The sequence below is a fragment of the Chelonoidis abingdonii genome, chromosome 1, assembly GCF_003597395.2.
Source record: "Chelonoidis abingdonii isolate Lonesome George chromosome 1, CheloAbing_2.0, whole genome shotgun sequence".
NCBI lineage: Eukaryota > Metazoa > Chordata > Testudines > Testudinidae > Chelonoidis > Chelonoidis abingdonii.
The window spans coordinates 293993193-294010651 of NC_133769.1; the positions used below are offsets into that span (position 1 = coordinate 293993193).

The following is a 17459-nucleotide window of genomic DNA, read 5'->3' on the forward strand; positions in this document are numbered from 1 at the left end:
GTGGGGAAATTTTTTTTTGGGGGGGGAGGGAAGAGGAGGGCGAGATGAAGGGAACACAGGTGAGGAAGTTATCATCATGTCAAAAGGTCATTCATGACATTTTAGGAATGAAAAGCTTCAATTTTTCTTTTCAAATTGACTGTTTTGAAATTTATTTTGGATTATGTTATATTAAAAAAATCAAAACTGAACACCGATCATTTTTTTAAAAGACTCAATTCTAGAAAATTTGGTGGGTTCAATAAATATAAGTCCGTTCAATTTTTCTAGTCAATATAATTATGCTTGTTTTGTGAAAGGGAGAAAGCAGCAAAAAGGTAATTCCAATTATTACAGTGGAATTTAGGTAATGAGAATATAATTGTAATACATAGTATTACCAAGAGATCAGAGATAGGATCAAGTTCACAGGAACTGAAAAACCATGAAGCCTAACTTATTAGGCAGAATCCTGGCCCCACTTAAGTAAGTATTCCGATCTAATCACGCTGTCTATAACTTTTTATAAAGTTAAGCATATACATATTAATCATGCAAAACAGCTGATTTCTAAATTTAAGCTACGAAAAGACACTTTTAGAGACATACACAACTTACATTTAGTGGAATGAAACTGGGAAACTTGCTTCCCTTCATGATCAGTCCAAGGAGAAGGAACGATAAGACTTTTGGTGAAAAACTAGAGGAAAAAATGTAACAATTAGATAGTCTTAATGTTTGGGAGTATCTACTTAATTTTATAGATACGTATTTGCAAGAAACCAGTTGTAAATCTTGAGTTTTGATTCCTATAGGCATGTTCAACATAGCCAAGATTAATCAAAATTCACTTTGGAACAGCTGATAGCTTTCTATCAGATTTCTTCAGCCATTTATTTTCAAATTCTCTCTCTGATATACAGCCCAAAACACCATAATTTAAATTCAAAATGTTAACCTTTCTGTAACAATTTGAAGAGCTCCATCATTTTTTTAATTCCACAAGTATACTGGTATGTATTCCATGTTAGCTTTGACAAAGCTTTCTTTGCACATCTGTATTGACACACTCAGTGCTGGTGTTTAAAACATGTCTCATTAATCCAGCAGAGACTGAGGAAGAGTGAATAGATTTTTATGAGGTCCCATATACTCTGCAGCACCTGGAGCTAAGTTCTGAGGCAATATAGTGCAGCAGAATGAAAATCACATTTTCAGTACACCATAGTTTTGTACTGCCAATTTAAATGCTTTGTAGAAGCAATCAAGAGAAAGTTGAAGTTGTTATTAAAGATGAATAAGTGGTGACTGTTGGGGCTTTTGGCACCTTAAAAGACATTTAGGATCATAGAGATAAGCACATTTATGGTAGGTTTCTGCTAAAAGGTTAACAGTACTTGACACTTAAATCATCACTGTTAGGTTTGGATTTTGGAAATGCTCAGACATAAAGGCGATGGAGGTCATTATAAAAACCTGGATAAACAAGGGAGAAATCCCCACACCCCAACCAATACATGCAAGACCCAAACACAGCCAAAAGGAAAACTGGAGTAACTGGACTTCTTTGAGATGTGCTGCCCATTGACAGTGCACATGCATCAAGATTGGAGTCTTTTGGCCAGCAGTGTCCATTAAGGTATATGGTCACAAGTGTCCTTATTTCCCAAGCCATGGACATAAAGAGCAAAGTGGGACAACTGCCACTTTGTTCCTTTACCACCATGGAACTTGATGGATATAAGACTCCAAACCAGAAGGGAAGAAAGGTAGGTTCTGAAACATATGGCTGACATCTCAAAGAATTCCAGTTACAGCACAGGTAAGTGCATATTCAACTTATATTGACTCACAAGCAATGAGGGTGGGAGCTCAGAATCCAGAAACAAAGATTGGAATGTAGCTTTCCCAACTGTAGTTATTGGATCTCAAGGCTTCAGTGACAGAATAGTGCTTCACAAATGTGTGAACAGATACCCAGGTAGTTGCTTTACATATGTCTAAAACAAACATTTTTCAAAGAAGCTGTGGGAGGTTGAATGAAAGAAGTAGGAGGATCTACTTTAGCCACGCCATAAAAGTTGGATATCTATCTAGATAGGCTGTGTTTCATATGTGGATGTCAGAGGGCACTAGCATTCTATTAGCAAAAGATTAAACCTTTCAGAGACCTACTCCAAAACAATTTATGGCAGTAGCAGAAATGATGAAAGACCTGTTTTGCTGCAAAGACTCTCTCTTAGAAGAGAATAGCTTTGGAAAAATATGGGCAAATGAATCTCTTGGCTCAGATGAAAATTCATAGTAATTTTAGGAAGAAACTTGGGATGCATCCTGAGAGATATTTAATCCGGATAGAAAACTGTATAAGGTGAGTCCACCATCAAGGTGTGGATTTTACCAACTCTTCTCAAAGATGTAATCACATTTTAAAATTGCCATTTCCATGGACAAATGTAATAAACTTTGCCTTGGATTAAAAGGTGGGCGCATTAGGATAGATAAGACCTAATTAAGGTCCCTTATAGAAGGATTCTTTGTTGGAAAATACCTTGATAAGAACCATCACAAACCTCTTCCTGGCCTGCGTCTGACGAAGTGGGTATTCACCCACGAAAGCTCACGCTTCAAAACGTCTGTTAGTCAATAAGGTGCCACAGGATTCTCTGCTGCTTTTACAGATCCAGACTAACACGACTACCCCTCTGATACATCACAAACCTTATAATACTCGTGTGAGAAAAAATTGTCTCCCCCTCTACAGGAGAGGGATGCACAGCGGTGAACACTGAAAAAGCTTATTGAAAGATGTTTCAAGTCAAGTATATATTATAAAGTATCATGAATCAGCATCCTGTGGAATTCAAGATCTCTGCTGCTACCAAGAGGAAAAATCTTTACTTTTGATGAGTAGGTTGGACCAGCAGAATCTCTTCCACTATTTAATATGTTGTTGGGGTTTTTTTGGTGTGTGTGAGTGTTTGTTTGTTTTAAAGCAGATGTACAACAGGACTTTAAGTCTAACCTCCCTCCAGCAGACAGACCAGCAGACAGAAATGGAGGTACTCTGGGCCCAGTTTCTTCATGTTGTATCAGCAGGTATGGAATTAGAGATAATGTCTTTGGTTGGTAGACTGAAAGATTCTCAGCCACACTGATGCAATTAAGATAATTTTGGCTGAGTCCTGCTGGATCTGGCGTCAGACTGTTGGGATCAACAGAGCTGGTGGGTATGCATAAATGATAGTTCATAACTACAAAAAAAATCAGAAGATATTTGAAAGTGAGCCTAAGGTGATGTCAGGACTTCAGTTCAAGAGGGAATACTTGTTGCTTCTATCTGTTGGAAATATGTCTACCAGAGGATAACCCTATCCGAAGATGATGTTGCAAAGGACTAAGTCATTGATCTCCCACACTGATGGGAGAGTTGCCTGCCAAGAGGAAGATTCAATGTCTGATTCACCAATTCTATAACCCGATTGCCTCTTGGCATAATGCGGAAGATCTCCCCTACCCACTCTGGTTATGTAAACATGGTTGTTGTATTACTAATAATAATTTGGACTGATTGTTCTTCTCGACTATTACAAAGGCACACAAGCCTTTGTACAATATGTCCAAGCAGCACAGAACATGCCCTTATTGTGGTGTTTGGATTCAATTTTATCCAGCGATATTAAGGTGGACATGTTCTCAAACCTATCTTGAGGTAGACACTGTGGCCTAGACTTATGGAATCTAGAATTGGTCATATGAGCTCCACTCTTGGAATTGGTATTAACTTGCATTTGTCCATGCTGAATTTTGGGCCAAGAGTGGTTAACAGCTCAAGAACGCAATGAATCGCATCTCTCATTTGAAAAGCTTTTTTTCAAACTAACCACTTGTCTAGCTATGGGTTGACTATTATATTTCTTAAGTGTACTGGAACCACTGCCAACACTTTAGTAAAAACTCTCAGCATCGCAGAGCATCCAAAGGGTGGAAACACAATTATTGAAATATGGACATTCATGTCCTGTGAGTCAAGGAATAAAAAGCAAGTCCCCAGGATTTAGAGAGGAAATTATGGACGCTAGCATATTCATCCTGAACTTTATTTTGCGAATTAAGATGTTTAATTTTCATAAATTTAAGATGGGATGCCATCCTCTCTTCTTTTCTGGAATGAAGAAGTATTTGAAATAAAGTACCTTTTCTTGGTACTGAAATGGAACTCTTTCTACTGATCCAAGACATAGAAGTGGGAGAGCTTCCTGCTATAACAGTCCCTTGTAAGATGTGTCCCTGAAGAAGGCCAGAGGTACGCACAGTGTGAAATTTGATATCCCAGTGTAACGGTACCCATTGTTCTGAAATTACAGAAGGCCACATGTGCCTGAAGGAACTCAAATTGTTGATGAAAGTAGACAGTAGAGCAGGGATAGGCAACCTAATGGCATATGTGCCAAAGGCAGCACACAAGCTGATTTTCAGTGGTATTCACACTGCCTGGGTCCTGGCCACTGGTCCAGGGAGCTCTGCATTTTAATTTTAAATGAAGCTTCTTAAACATTTTAAAAACCTTATTTACTTTACATACAACAATAGTTTAGTTATATATTATAGACTGTGAAAGTAGAATGAATTATATTGTAAAAATAAGAATGGATTAAAGAAATGTTGTATGTACCTTTAAGCAGAAATAAGAAATGTTGAAATACAGGTGCCAGGAAAAGAAACATTAGGCATAAACAAGGGTGCTAATGGCGAAACATTAACAGAAGATCGGTAATAGTTAGTAAGGAAATAAGATATGCATGGCTAGCCCAGGTAAACTTATCAGATTCTGCTTCCTTTGTTATCTTGCTAAGTGCTCCCCCCCTTTTATCTGCATAAATAAGATAGTTTGTGTCTTGTATGGTGCTCACATTATCTGGGTGTATTAGCAGAGCGCTGTGCTAATAAAACAGAGTGGTCTGACAAACTGTGAGTCCTGAGTCTAACTTTGACACTGGCATGCGAAACTTTAAATCAGAGTGAATAAATGAAGACTCATGGCACACCACTTCTGAAAGGTTGCTGACCCCTGCTCTAAGGTGAGATTCTGATAGAAACTCCTTAACTACATTTTTGGACCCACGGCATTTGTGGCACAGAGTTGCCCATCTGCCAGTGACAGTTACTGAACAGATAGATGGCTGTTTAAATTCTCTTTTAAAAAAAGCAATTCAGGTCAGAAGTAACAGGGGCAGCCAACTCTATAATAAGATTTTTCCCTTAGTGAAAAAAGCAAAGATTGCCAGGCACCATGATAACTGCAAGCAGGACTTAGAAACATGGAGATTCAACTCCTGGGTATTTTGAAAACAGTAATTTGTTCAGGACATCTTTGGAGAGTTTATATCACAGGTGATATTTTTGTGAAGTGCTTTAAAAGACTTATGCCACATTTCACGTCTAGATAACAAAAGAGCACATAAAGTCCCAAAGTCTGCTTCTTTGGCCTAAAGCTATAGGGTGGAGGAAATCAAATAAAAACCACAAATAAGGATTCCCATTCTAAAACTACAAGAGATAAGCAGTAAACTGCATTGTCTTCTACTAACCATTAAAATACCACATGCTCTTGGTGAAGAGCTACCTTATACTTCGTAAAGTTGCTTCGCAAAGTTGCTAGATAACGCTGAAAATTTACTTTGTTCATTTTACCCATATACACACAATATTAATATCTGGTGTAATATCAATAACAATTTTAATTACCTCTTCAATGGCTTTCTGTCTTTTGTCTTCCATCTCTTTATCTATTCTAAACAATGCAAATAAAAAAAACCCACAATAAATTACCAATGCCATTACTGCATTTGATGGTTCAAGTAAATGAAAAGTACCATTTTTATAAAAGATTAAGATTATCTGCCTTTTAAAATAAATCACTATTTACTCTATGTATAATATTCTTAATATACTGTGTGCAATTCCTTTGTATTCAAAATTGATAAGTATTTACTGTACTCAGACAATTAGCTACTTTAAAGGAGTTCCCACCTCGGGCAATTTTGTAATAACATTTTACACAGTAAGTGATTTACTTTGTAATCTTCTGTATAATCCCTTTTACTATTATGAAAGATATTTCTATTTGAATGAAATTTGTTTTGCTCTTATACAGCTTCTCTTTTCACCTAAATCTCTGCAAAAAGTCTGATTTTGAATGCTTCTATAAGCAACTTTTAAAATTACTATAAAATAGACTTAGAGAAACTCACTCTAGGATCTAGCAGAACAAGGAATTGGACGCTAAGGAAGAAAGCTTTTTAAACAGAAAAAAAGTAAAACCACAATGGAAAACAAATAAAGGAACTTGTATAGATTTATTTGACATTATCTACTTTTTCCCCAACGAAAGGTTCCCTCTTCATGTGGCTTGTAAACACATACTATCCCAGCCCAACACAATAATCACATCAAATATCTGAGTTAAGATTTTATACAATCTCTACCACAAAATAGGCAACTCTAAAAGTAGGCTTGTATTAAATGGTATTTCCCCTTGTTCAAACATTTCTCACCATATTCAAAGGATCTGTACAGCTTTTCACAAGTGATACAGTTTCCTTTTTGTGTCACCATAACTGATAAAGCTTCATTATACCAGTCATTAGGAGGCTTATAAATGACAACCAAAGAAATTCATACTAAATAAAACTTTTGAAGAACAGCAGAGGCATGAAAATATTTACATGGACGTTCATGTGAATAACCTCTTCAGACCATATAAATTATATATTTAGAAAGGACTGGGTACAGCATTTGGATAACTGATAGAACTATTCATAGATGTCCTGATGACACTTCTTTCCCCCCCCCAAAAGAGGTCAGTCATGGCTCTGACTAGACTTGCAATATATCAACATATAAAAGGTACGTACCATCTACAACTAAGAGCTTATGATACCACTAAGGTTGCTATAGTGTACAAGTCCAGCATTAAGATAACATAACAAAAGAATATGCCAGGCACCTTCACTTGTCATTTATTCGTAAGTACAAACGATCACAAAAACAAGCATCCCTGCAGGTCAGACTGCAAAACTGAAACATGGGAACTGAAAAGGCAGCATCCAGTTAAGAGGAGAGTGAGATTGATAACATATAGTGCAAGAGTATGTGCTTTTTCTTTGGGCAGTGAAGTTTGGAAAGTGCAAAAGTAAAAACAAAAAATGTAGTTGGTAACGAAAATATCAATCCTGTATGCATCTTTAAGCCAGGGTCAAAATGTAACCGCGGCACAATATTCAAGTTGCTATGTTGCTTTTTGAACAGCAGATACTTCATACCATATCATCTAATCGAAAACATCCTGCTTCTACTAGAGGAAAACAAAGAGGATAAAAGCTAGGAGATTGGCCTAGAGCACCCCAAGCAAAAGAATATTTTGTACCAAATGTACAGTAAGAATTACAAGAGATAAACAAGTGTGTTCTGGGTCTTTCAGCTTGAACTCCTCAGCTGATCGAATACTGCAGTGGAATTTGGAAATAATTTAAGTCGCTAATACTGATCTCAGAAACTTGTAATAAGTTGCCATTTATGCATGGAATAGGCAAATGTGTCCATGCTCACTTGAAAGTTTCCTTTCTTTGAGTAATAAGGTCTACATATTTGTTACAATGGTACTTGAACCTTCTAGCAGCTTGGAGGCAAAACCACACTAGTCAGTCACTGGCAGCAGAGGATTATGTTAACTATGCTGTGAGGAAAAAGCACAATTTCTCTTGATACAGCATATTCAACCTAACAAGAAACAAATCCTTGAACGTCAAATTTCATCTCTTTCTTCTGGATGCTCCATTTGTCTCCAGATTGGTCCAGATCTGTGGTCTTATTACTCAAAGAAAGGAAATTTCAAGAAGCATGGATAAGGTTCCCTATTATTCGTCATGCTAAGATTCAAAGATCTGGTACAGAAGGATTTTCATAGCAATGAGCCTCCAGGGTAAGAGGCAGGATCAATCTTTTTATACGGGGATGTAAAATAAGCTAAATTTACATGATCTTCTTCACCTTCCCTTGGGCTCAAAGGCATGAAGAATTGCCAAAAGAAAGGAAGTTGTACTGGCTAATATAGGACGACCACTATTATTCCTGGGGGAAAATACATTCTTCTGGAAACACATTGCAGTTACATCTTTCACCCACCAGGGGCTGCTGTAGCACCAGAAGAGTGGGCAGCTGTGGCTAGGGAAGGCCTGAGGATGTGTTTCTCACAGCAACAAGCCTACTGAGGCCAGATGAGAAGGCACAGGCTGGGAGGTGGGGGAAGAGCGGACAGAGCAGAGCACAAAAGGTCAGGGGTTCAGAAGGGTGAGTGGGGGGGACAGAGGCACAGGAGCTAGTGTGATGAAAGCACTGAGCCAGGAACGAGAAAGGGGTGAACGGCCACATGGGACAGGGAGAGGGGGTGGCTGAGTGGAAGTGTAGGGCCACATGGTGACGGAGATGCAGGGCCACATGGGGACAAGGGCAGATGTGCCTGACTGAATGGAGAGATTAGGGGTCATCCAGAGTCTGCATGGGAGAGGTTTCCCAATTCCTTAACACTCTCCTCACCCAAAAAACCCAAAACTGTTCCATACTTCTCCCACCCACACCCAACAACCCTCCAGGTTCGATTTCCCAGGCTCCTTCCCAGCAATTACTTCCCTGTACCTTAGCTCCTCCATTACCCTTGACTCCCCTAAGCTTTTGCACTACTTCTGAGGGGTGCAGGAAATACATTTCTATAGTGTAGTTTAAAAGAATTATTACTCAAAGTTCTGTATTAATATGCCTGGAAAGGAATCTATTTGTAAAAAAAATTTCCTGAATTTTTTGTTGTATGTATTGTAATAGACATGCTTGCTGACAGGTATATTTAAATACATTACCAAAATAATTGAAACTGGCGTGATTATATTTTTATTTTGATAAATAAAATATGCAGAATTTTAAAATACTGTGTACAGAATTTAATTTTTTGGCACAGAATTCCCCCATGAGTACAATATGCTACTCTGTCAGTGCTCCTAAGAACTGGACTTTGACAGTTAAGATGGAATATTTATTGAATTTACTCAAGGGAACAAAAACTGATAGTGACAGTCGTGAGGACTCATCATCACCACCACTCCCATAACCACAGTGGTTGTTGGAGCACCATCATTGATGAGCCCTAATGACCCCTTACGATGTGTGTCAGTGCTTAAGTCTCTGCGAAGTCCATTCCTGTCCACTCTTTTATGTTGTCAATTCATCTTTTCTTCTTCTACCTCTTCTTCTCTTTGCCTATACTATCCCTTGGAGGATGATCTTGGATAGGCCAGATGATCTTGTTACGTGGCCATACCACTTCAGCTTGCGCTTCTTCACAGTTGTCGGGAGGTCTTCATATGACCCAATGCATTGGATGATGATGTTGCGGAACTCTTCATTAGTGATGTGGTAGAAGTAGGAGATGCCCAGGATTTTACGGAAGCATGTCATCTCTGCTACCTGCATTTTCCATTCAAGTTCGGCCCAAAGGGTCCATGTCACGCACACATACAGAAAAATGAGATCATAGACTATCAGGGTTGGAAGGAACCTCAGGAGATCATCTAGTCCAACCCCCTGCTCAAAGCAGGACCAATTCCCAATTAAATCATCCAACAGATTTTTGCCCCATATCCCTAAAATGGCCCCCTTAAGGGTGCCAAAGCGTTCAGCAGTTTCAGTTTGGATTCCAGGGAGATGTTCTTATTCCTCCAAATTGGCTTTAGCTTTGTCCCTGCTTCTGCTGTTTGCATAGTTGTGCCCTTGGATCCTTCATCAGTGATAACTGCCCACAAATATTTGAACTATTTCACTGTCTCCAGCTCTTGTCCACTGACAAGAACTGCACTGCTGGCCTTGGGACACAGTTGTTTAATGGTAAGAATAAGCTTACGACCAACATTGTACTTCTTCATGGTTGCCGAGAGAGCTTCGTGCCTTCTTGAAGTCAACAAAGATGTGGTAGATCTCCTGCTGGTGTTGCAAGCGCCTCTCACATAGTGCACGAAAGTTGAAAATCTGTTCTGTGGTACTTCTTCCAGCACAAAAGCCAGCCTGTTCTTCAGCGATGATATTGTCTACTTGTGGCTTCAATCTGTTCAATATGACTTTCAACATCACTTTGCTGGGATGGCTAATTAAGCTTATGGGCAGGCATTTTTACACAATTGCAGGTTGCTTCTCTTTGACAGAGTAATTAGTGATTGTGGAAGGCCGATGTCTGGTCTGCCAGATCTTGTTGCAGATCTTGGTGAGTACATCTATTACTATTTCTCCTCTGAATTTCATCAGTTCGGCTGGGATGTTGTCAATACCCATAGCCTTTCTGTTCTTGAGTAATTTCACAGCTGTTTCCACTTCTTCACATAGTATTGGAAAGTCATCTTCCTCTGTTGAATCTGGGCTGTCTAAGACACTAGGATCTCCATTTGTCTGGTGGTTGTATAGATCAGAGCAGTAATTTGTCCACCTATTGATGATGTCCCTTTCTTCGCCTTGAATTCTGTTAGCTCTGGTCCATCTTTCCTTCCTCAGATCTTTTACAACCTGGAAGGCGCGTTTGCTATTTTTAATATTGATACACTTCAATTTCAGAGCATTGTTTTTCAATCCATATCTCCTTGGCCACCTTCGTTCCTTTCTTGATCTTTCTGCCAATCACACTGTATTTATCAGCTCCCTCAGTGCTGTTCTTGTCTCTCAAGTTTTCTTCTAATGTCACACATTTGTAGTATTTCATTTTTGACCCATGGTTTTGTCTTCTTACGATGTTTCCCAAAGATGACCATTGCTGCCTCATTCATTACAGCGTTGAAATTGTTGATCATTGTTTCTTTTTGTCTCTCTCTAGAGCAAAGAGCAGGGCAAATTTTCTGCTGATCATTGCTTGGAATGACTGAAATATTTCGGTCTCTAAGTCTTTCTAAGTCAAACTTGGTTCCGGTGAACTTTGGCCTGATGATTTTTCTTCGCCTCAGCCAAAAATTTAGCATCACAAGGTCGTGATCACTTCCACTATCAGCACCGGGGAAGCTCCTTGTTTTAGCTCTGTTAATCCCAGAACGACATCAGCCTTGCACCATGATGTAGTTCAGGGGTTGGCAAAACTCTGGCACGCGGGCCGAGGGATGTGCTGGCCGCAGCTTCCCGCCACCCCCATTGGCCTGGAGCAGGGAATTGCAGTCAGTGGGAGCCACAATCGGCCAAACCTGCGGATGCGGCAGGTAAACAAACTGAATCGGCCTGCCAGGGTGCTTACCCTGGCAAGCCGCATGCCAGAGGTTGCCAACCCCTGATGTAGTTGATCTAGATGTGATGTACAGATGTTCCCCGACTTACGCAAGCGTTCCGTTCCAGAACGCCTTGCACAACTCAAATTTTGCTTAAGTCGGAAACGTACCCAATCATTTTTTCCCCTCCTTTTTTCTCTTTTGGGGTCCAGAAAAGCAATAATCACTTTATTCATGTATTCATTTTAAACCTGTCTGGTCCCAGATGGAGAACTGGTTTTGCAGTAGCTCCAGTGAGATACTGGATATTCTGATGTCTCTGCTAAGTAATCAAGCCTCAGAGCCATAGCCTCTTCACCCAGAAAGGCATAAGCAATAACACTACTGCTCCTTCACTCTGATTTTGTATCGTCTCAGGAAGCTCTGGAAAAGGTGGAAAGATGTATAGGAGGAACCTTGCTCAGCTTTGAGATGTCTTTCACCGCTTTACATCTCAGTTCCTTACACTCAGAAGCACCACAGGGCACTTTTACTGTTTTCAGATGCAAAGAGGCTGACCTGGACCAGCCCATCAAATTGACTTACAGTTGTGAGATATTTCTATGTACAGTAGCTATTCTCATAATCCGACTATGGAGTTGGCCTAAATGTGTTTTCCCAATGTGAAAACCCTGTCAGACACATAAACTATTGCAAGCAGAAGAGGCCTGTTATCCATGGTAGGAGCAGACCTTAATCAATTATTGTGTTCCAGGATGATGTCCTCCCTTTCTGATACCCATTCCCTGAACTGAATCAGGAAGTTCCCTAAACGGGGGGGGGGGGGGGAGAAGGAGGAGAAGATTCTTTGCATTTCCAGTGCGGGAAGTGGAAAATATACAACTGGAGCTAGCTCTGTCAATGGATGAGACAAGGTCAGATGTGAAGGGGATACCTGGAATTACTGGATAGATATATGAACTCTGAATCAGAGACATGCCTGTGTATGAAATCAGAATTCTCAACAAGTTCCAATAAGTACTGCATATTTGTTTGTGACACGACTTCCTTTCTATTATGACCATCATCTTCTGTTAAAATTGTTTCAAAGCAAGAACTTGTACCTGTGATAGTACTCACTCTCAGCCCAGGCCTACAACCGACTTTCCTGGCACCATGGTCTTTGTCCTAAACCCAAGATACTCCAGAAACCATATCACTCCGTATTTGTTTTATCTTTCTCTGTACAGAACCCTGATCAGAAAACTGTCTAGAAAAAGATTAGTGAATTTCCATCTTCCCTAAAGCCAATATTATTCTTAACATTATCCTTTTTAGATAATGGTAATGGCTGAAATCGAAATGGTAATAACTGAAGCTGGGAACAGCAAAGGGCTGCCATTCATCTGCAAACCATAAGAATTGTCTGGGAGTTGTAAAATGGGAATGCTTTGAATACAAGCCTTCTTTAGGAACTTATTTAGATGTTTCAGACACAGTCTTGCTTTGCTGGTCCCTGATTCTTTGAAGTTAGAAATAGGACGGGGAGCAGGTTGCAATTTTCAAATCCAAAGTAGATGATTAATGATTTCATTCATGTTTGGGCCTTTCCATGAGTTACTGAGATTGAGAAAAGACAAAGTTGTTCTTGTAATTCTTGCACAGCTCCACATGTCCAGTGCCCTCCTTGGATTAAAGCTATAAGTAGCCTTTTTGCAAATGGCAAGAGTCTGACACCAAGCAAAGGTCTAACGCCTGATAGGGCTGGCTGGGAGATCTGAAAGCAGCTCTGAGGCAACAAAGGGCAGCTACTGACCCTGCACTGTTGTACTTTCTGCACTGATTCAGCTTGCCATATGACCTGTATTCCTTTCTGTAGAGTCTAGCAGGAGCCAGATTCTGAAGACTTTTCTGACGATTCTGAAATAGTCTCAGCTTTTAATAGCTCCCCACCGTATCACTAAGATAGCAGGGAACTGATTTCTCTGAATATCTGATTCCAAGTATGAAACAGATTTGAATCCCATCTCTTTTTCAAGCAGAAGCCTTCGTCTAGGCTGCATGATTTTTAGGTTGAGAGGGACCATACTTGCAATACTCTCCATACATTATTAGCATCACATCTGAAAGGATGGGGCACTCCAGGTGCCAGACAGCAGTTAATATTACTTTTATTTATTTTTGTAAGCCTGATCCCACCTGAGTTTTCATGTCCACAGGATGGTGCCGAGACAATGCCTGCCTGGACTTAGCTGCTTGTAGAGTATTTGTATAGTGAGACCATGCTGAGGTAAAAATCTCCACCAGTTATTAGAAAGGCCGAATTCCTGATCACCAGGAAAAATCACCACCTTTACCTTAGGAGTAACACCAGGTTAAATCTAGATTGGTGTTAAATCTAGATGCTGAGGAATCTACTAGCCTTATAAAATGGAGGCCAGGATAAGCCTCTGACTGCAATAAGGCTCTATCTACACCGCATGCTTCTTTTGACAGTATATAGAGTACATACCTGCATAGCCCCCGTAGAACAGGTACAAATAGCAGTGTAGCTACTGAGGCACAGCTTAGACAAGCAGAATAAAAACACATCTGAAGGGTGTGGGTGTGTATTTGAGTGCATACCCTACACACTCTCTATTTGCCCATGCCATGCCTCCTCTTCTACTCTGCTATTTTCAACAGTATCGCATCTTGGTGCCTCCCCACTACTGGAGTCTCTCTTCCCACAGGAAAAAAAAATCTCCCAAAGAGGAAAGGCTCTGGCAGGGGATCAGAGTAGGGAAAGGATCCGCCACTTCCCCGCTGCTGCAGCATTTCCCCTCTGCAGAGAAAGGCTTTGCAAGTCTCTCTCTCTTTGCCATAGTGAAAGGCTCCTACAGTGGCGAATTGCTGAAGCCTTTCTCTGCTGCCTCCCTTCAGCCAGAACCTTTCACTGACACGTATAAACACATAGCAGTAGGCATGCAACCTGCTTTCCACTGCGGGGTATAGTTACATGGTATGTGGTGTAGATGTAGCCGTAGCCTAAGAGTGAAACAAGAAATGCAAATACATCCTCTGCCCCTGGCTTTTCATGGCTCCCTGAGGCCTTCAGGGGCATCAGACATTGCAAAAGCCTCAGAAGGGGAAGTGAAGCGAGGGGACAATCTGCTCAAAAGGCAAACACAGACCTGGGCCAGAGCTAGGAATTGAAATTAAGCTAAACTGTTAGTATGAAAATCTGAAATAAAATTTTGACTTTTTGCCTCACAAAAGCTCTGCCAGAGGGTGTGGCTGAACCTCCGGCCGCTCAGAAGGCAGAAAAAAATGGAAGGAACTTTGAGAAAGAGGCAAGGAGTAGAATGGGGAGTTGGGGAGGGTAGAGAGGAAGCCCTTTCCCTCCTCTTAGTGACTGACGGGCCTGGTTTAGCCCCTAAGGGGCCAGCTGGCTAAAGTATCATTGTAACAGATCTGTGGACCTTTACACAAGGAAGAATGAAGAAACAGCCTCATTTAAGTATTATACCACAGCACACAGACATGAAAAGCAACTTAAAAATAAAATTCTAGATAAAAGCAACCTTATACGGACAATAGCTTAATACAAGATTATGTTATATTAGATAAAGAATGTTGACTATTTATATGAACATGAATAAAAACAGCCATGCATATAAGAATAGCTTTCTGACATTCAAATATCAGTTCAGTTCATTGCATAAAATAGAAAGCAACTTACCTGGCATGACTTAAATACATTGCCTGACGCCGAATATCTTCAGAGTCAATTTCCACAGGATTTATTAGGGCAAGTTGTTCAATAGACCACCTAAATTTTCCGGGAGTCTGAGAAAGGAATAAACATCATAGTGAAGTATGCAGTGCTTACTATTTTAAACAGACAGAATGAAAACCATAGAGCACAAATCTTTAAAAATAAGCCACATTGGAGCCATAACCTTCTTATATACATGAGCTAAAACAATAGTAATTGTTTCAGCCAGCTAAGTGAGCTACTTAAATTTTGAACTACAAAAAATGAGTAACATAATCAGACCAGTTATTCTTGTAATCTACTTTTGTTTAATGGTCATTAATTGCAATTGTATTTAACGTGAAACAAAGCATAGCATATTTCACATTTATATAGTAATTTGCATCTTCGAAGCACTTTACAAACATTAAAACTTCACAAAACCTCTAAGATAAATATTATCCCACTTTTACTGATGGGAAAATTGAGGAAGAGAATTTATGTGATAGTGGTTTGAGCACTGGCCTGCTAAACCCAGTGTTGTGAGTTCAATCCTTAAGGGGGCCACTTGGGGATCTGGGGCAAAATCAGTACTTGGTCCTGCTAGTGAAGGCAGGGGGCTGGACTTGATGACCTTTCGGGGTCCCTTCCAGTTCTATGAAATAGGTATATCTCCATATAAAATTTTAAAATTGTCTAAGATCAGAGTTAGTGTCAGAGCCAGGATTAAAACTGAGTGCCTATTTTCTAGTCCTATGCTCAGTCTATTAGATCAAATTACCTCCCAATGCTCAAGCCTACTACCTATAGTCATATCACCTCTACTTATAAGGAGATTTAAAAAGTAGAATAAAGCTTGTCCAGTATTCGGATGGGAGACCTCAAATTGCTATAGAAATGAAATTAGGGATTCAGAAGGCATGTTCCTTCCAGAACTTCAGTATGATGTTTAAAGGTTCTATACTGCTAGCAGTGCCATCTTTAAGATACACGTAAAATGAAGATCCAGATCCCTTGTGGTAAAAAATTCATGATACACCCACATCTGTACAATTGTGGGTAATATCCTCAAGGACCTGGTCAAATTCCAGTATGGGAAATTACATTCCATCTACCTAAACTTTTTTTGTTGTTTCAATGGAGTAAAGTTTTCTTCACTGCATATCAAACTAATACCGCTTCTGCAAAGTATTGACTTTATTCCAGTGTCCTGGAATTTATGGACAAATGATCCAGATAAACCAGAAAATGGGAAAATGCAATGCTACAGCACCATCTAGCAGCCACAAGAGAGCTAGCTCCCCTTCTGGACATGTGTGCACTGGTTGTCAAGTACAGCCAAATAATGGGAGGGTCGGATGAACAGGTTTCTACTGTATATAGATATAAACAATTTAAACAGGACTTCAAAACCTTCACATGATAGAAGTGCTATAATAAAAAAAGAAATGTAAAATAGCATCATTCTAAAGATTTTGTATCCAACCTGCTTGTGTCACAAGCCTAGAACAAGGATTGCTGCAGACAGAGCACCTATTTAGACGACAACTAACTCTAACAAGTGGTCTTCATTCCTCCCTTTCTCAAGAATTTGATTAGCATCATACAAATAGTTTTTTGCATTCAGTATATATGTTAACGTAATGTTATCATTAATATTTTAAAAACAAAGTCATAGTGCTAAGTGACATCAGAGTTTTAGCACTAGGTTTCCTTTAGTATTAAGAAGGTTGTAAGAAACTATGCTACTTAATCTTGCTTAAACTCTAGTAAAAACTATCTGCACATTTAAGGAATGATAAATTAGTATTTGGCAGTATTAATACTGCCTCTGTGACATTGTACTAGATATTAAATCTTACTGATGAGGATTTTGTTGATTTAAAAACAGAAGGACTGGAAACAATCTGCTCCTGCAGACTATAGTAATCACTTGGACTTTCAAAAGGGTTTAAGACTGTGGCCCGTCCTGGAGTCTTTGGTGTTATTTGCATTTTAGTTTCTTCTGCATCTCCCATAGCACAGAGCTGCACCTAGAAGAAAACAATTTTTTTTAGTTACAATTGAGGAAGCTACATTTTTCATTTTGAGTCACCCTTAGTTTTAGGAAAAGACTAGAAATCATATCCTTTTTTGGTCTGTCAAGCGATTAAAAAATAATCATAATTAATCTCTCGATTAAAAATTAAACATGATCAATCATGAAATTAATTGCGCTGTTAAACAATAATTGAATACCGATTATTTAAATATTTTTGATGTTTTTATATAATCAAATATATTGATTTGAATTACAAAATACAAAGTGTACAGTGTTTAGTTTATATGAATTTTGTATTAAATATTTACGCTGTAAAAACAAAAGAAACTATTTTTCAATACACCTAAGTACGGTAGTGCAATCTCTTTTTTGGCCTGGTCTACACTATGAGTTTCTCTCAAATTGAGCAGCGTTAAACTGAATTAACCCTGCACCC

General features: G+C 39.3%; 1 protein-coding gene across 1 annotated transcript in view; it reads right to left on the reverse strand.

Annotated features, from left to right (window-relative positions):
- Nucleotides 1-17459, reverse strand: part of BORA (BORA aurora kinase A activator) — a 45904-nt gene that overhangs the window by 23808 nt on the left and 4637 nt on the right. Inside the window, exons 2-5 of the mRNA XM_032792302.2 lie at nucleotides 16845-17015; nucleotides 14968-15074; nucleotides 5728-5773; nucleotides 598-679 (exon numbers count right to left, since the gene is read on the reverse strand). Of these exons, the coding sequence (XP_032648193.1) occupies nucleotides 598-679; nucleotides 5728-5773; nucleotides 14968-15074; nucleotides 16845-17000 (391 nt within the window). The 5' untranslated portion in view covers nucleotides 17001-17015. The remainder of the gene's footprint in view (nucleotides 1-597; nucleotides 680-5727; nucleotides 5774-14967; nucleotides 15075-16844; nucleotides 17016-17459) is intronic.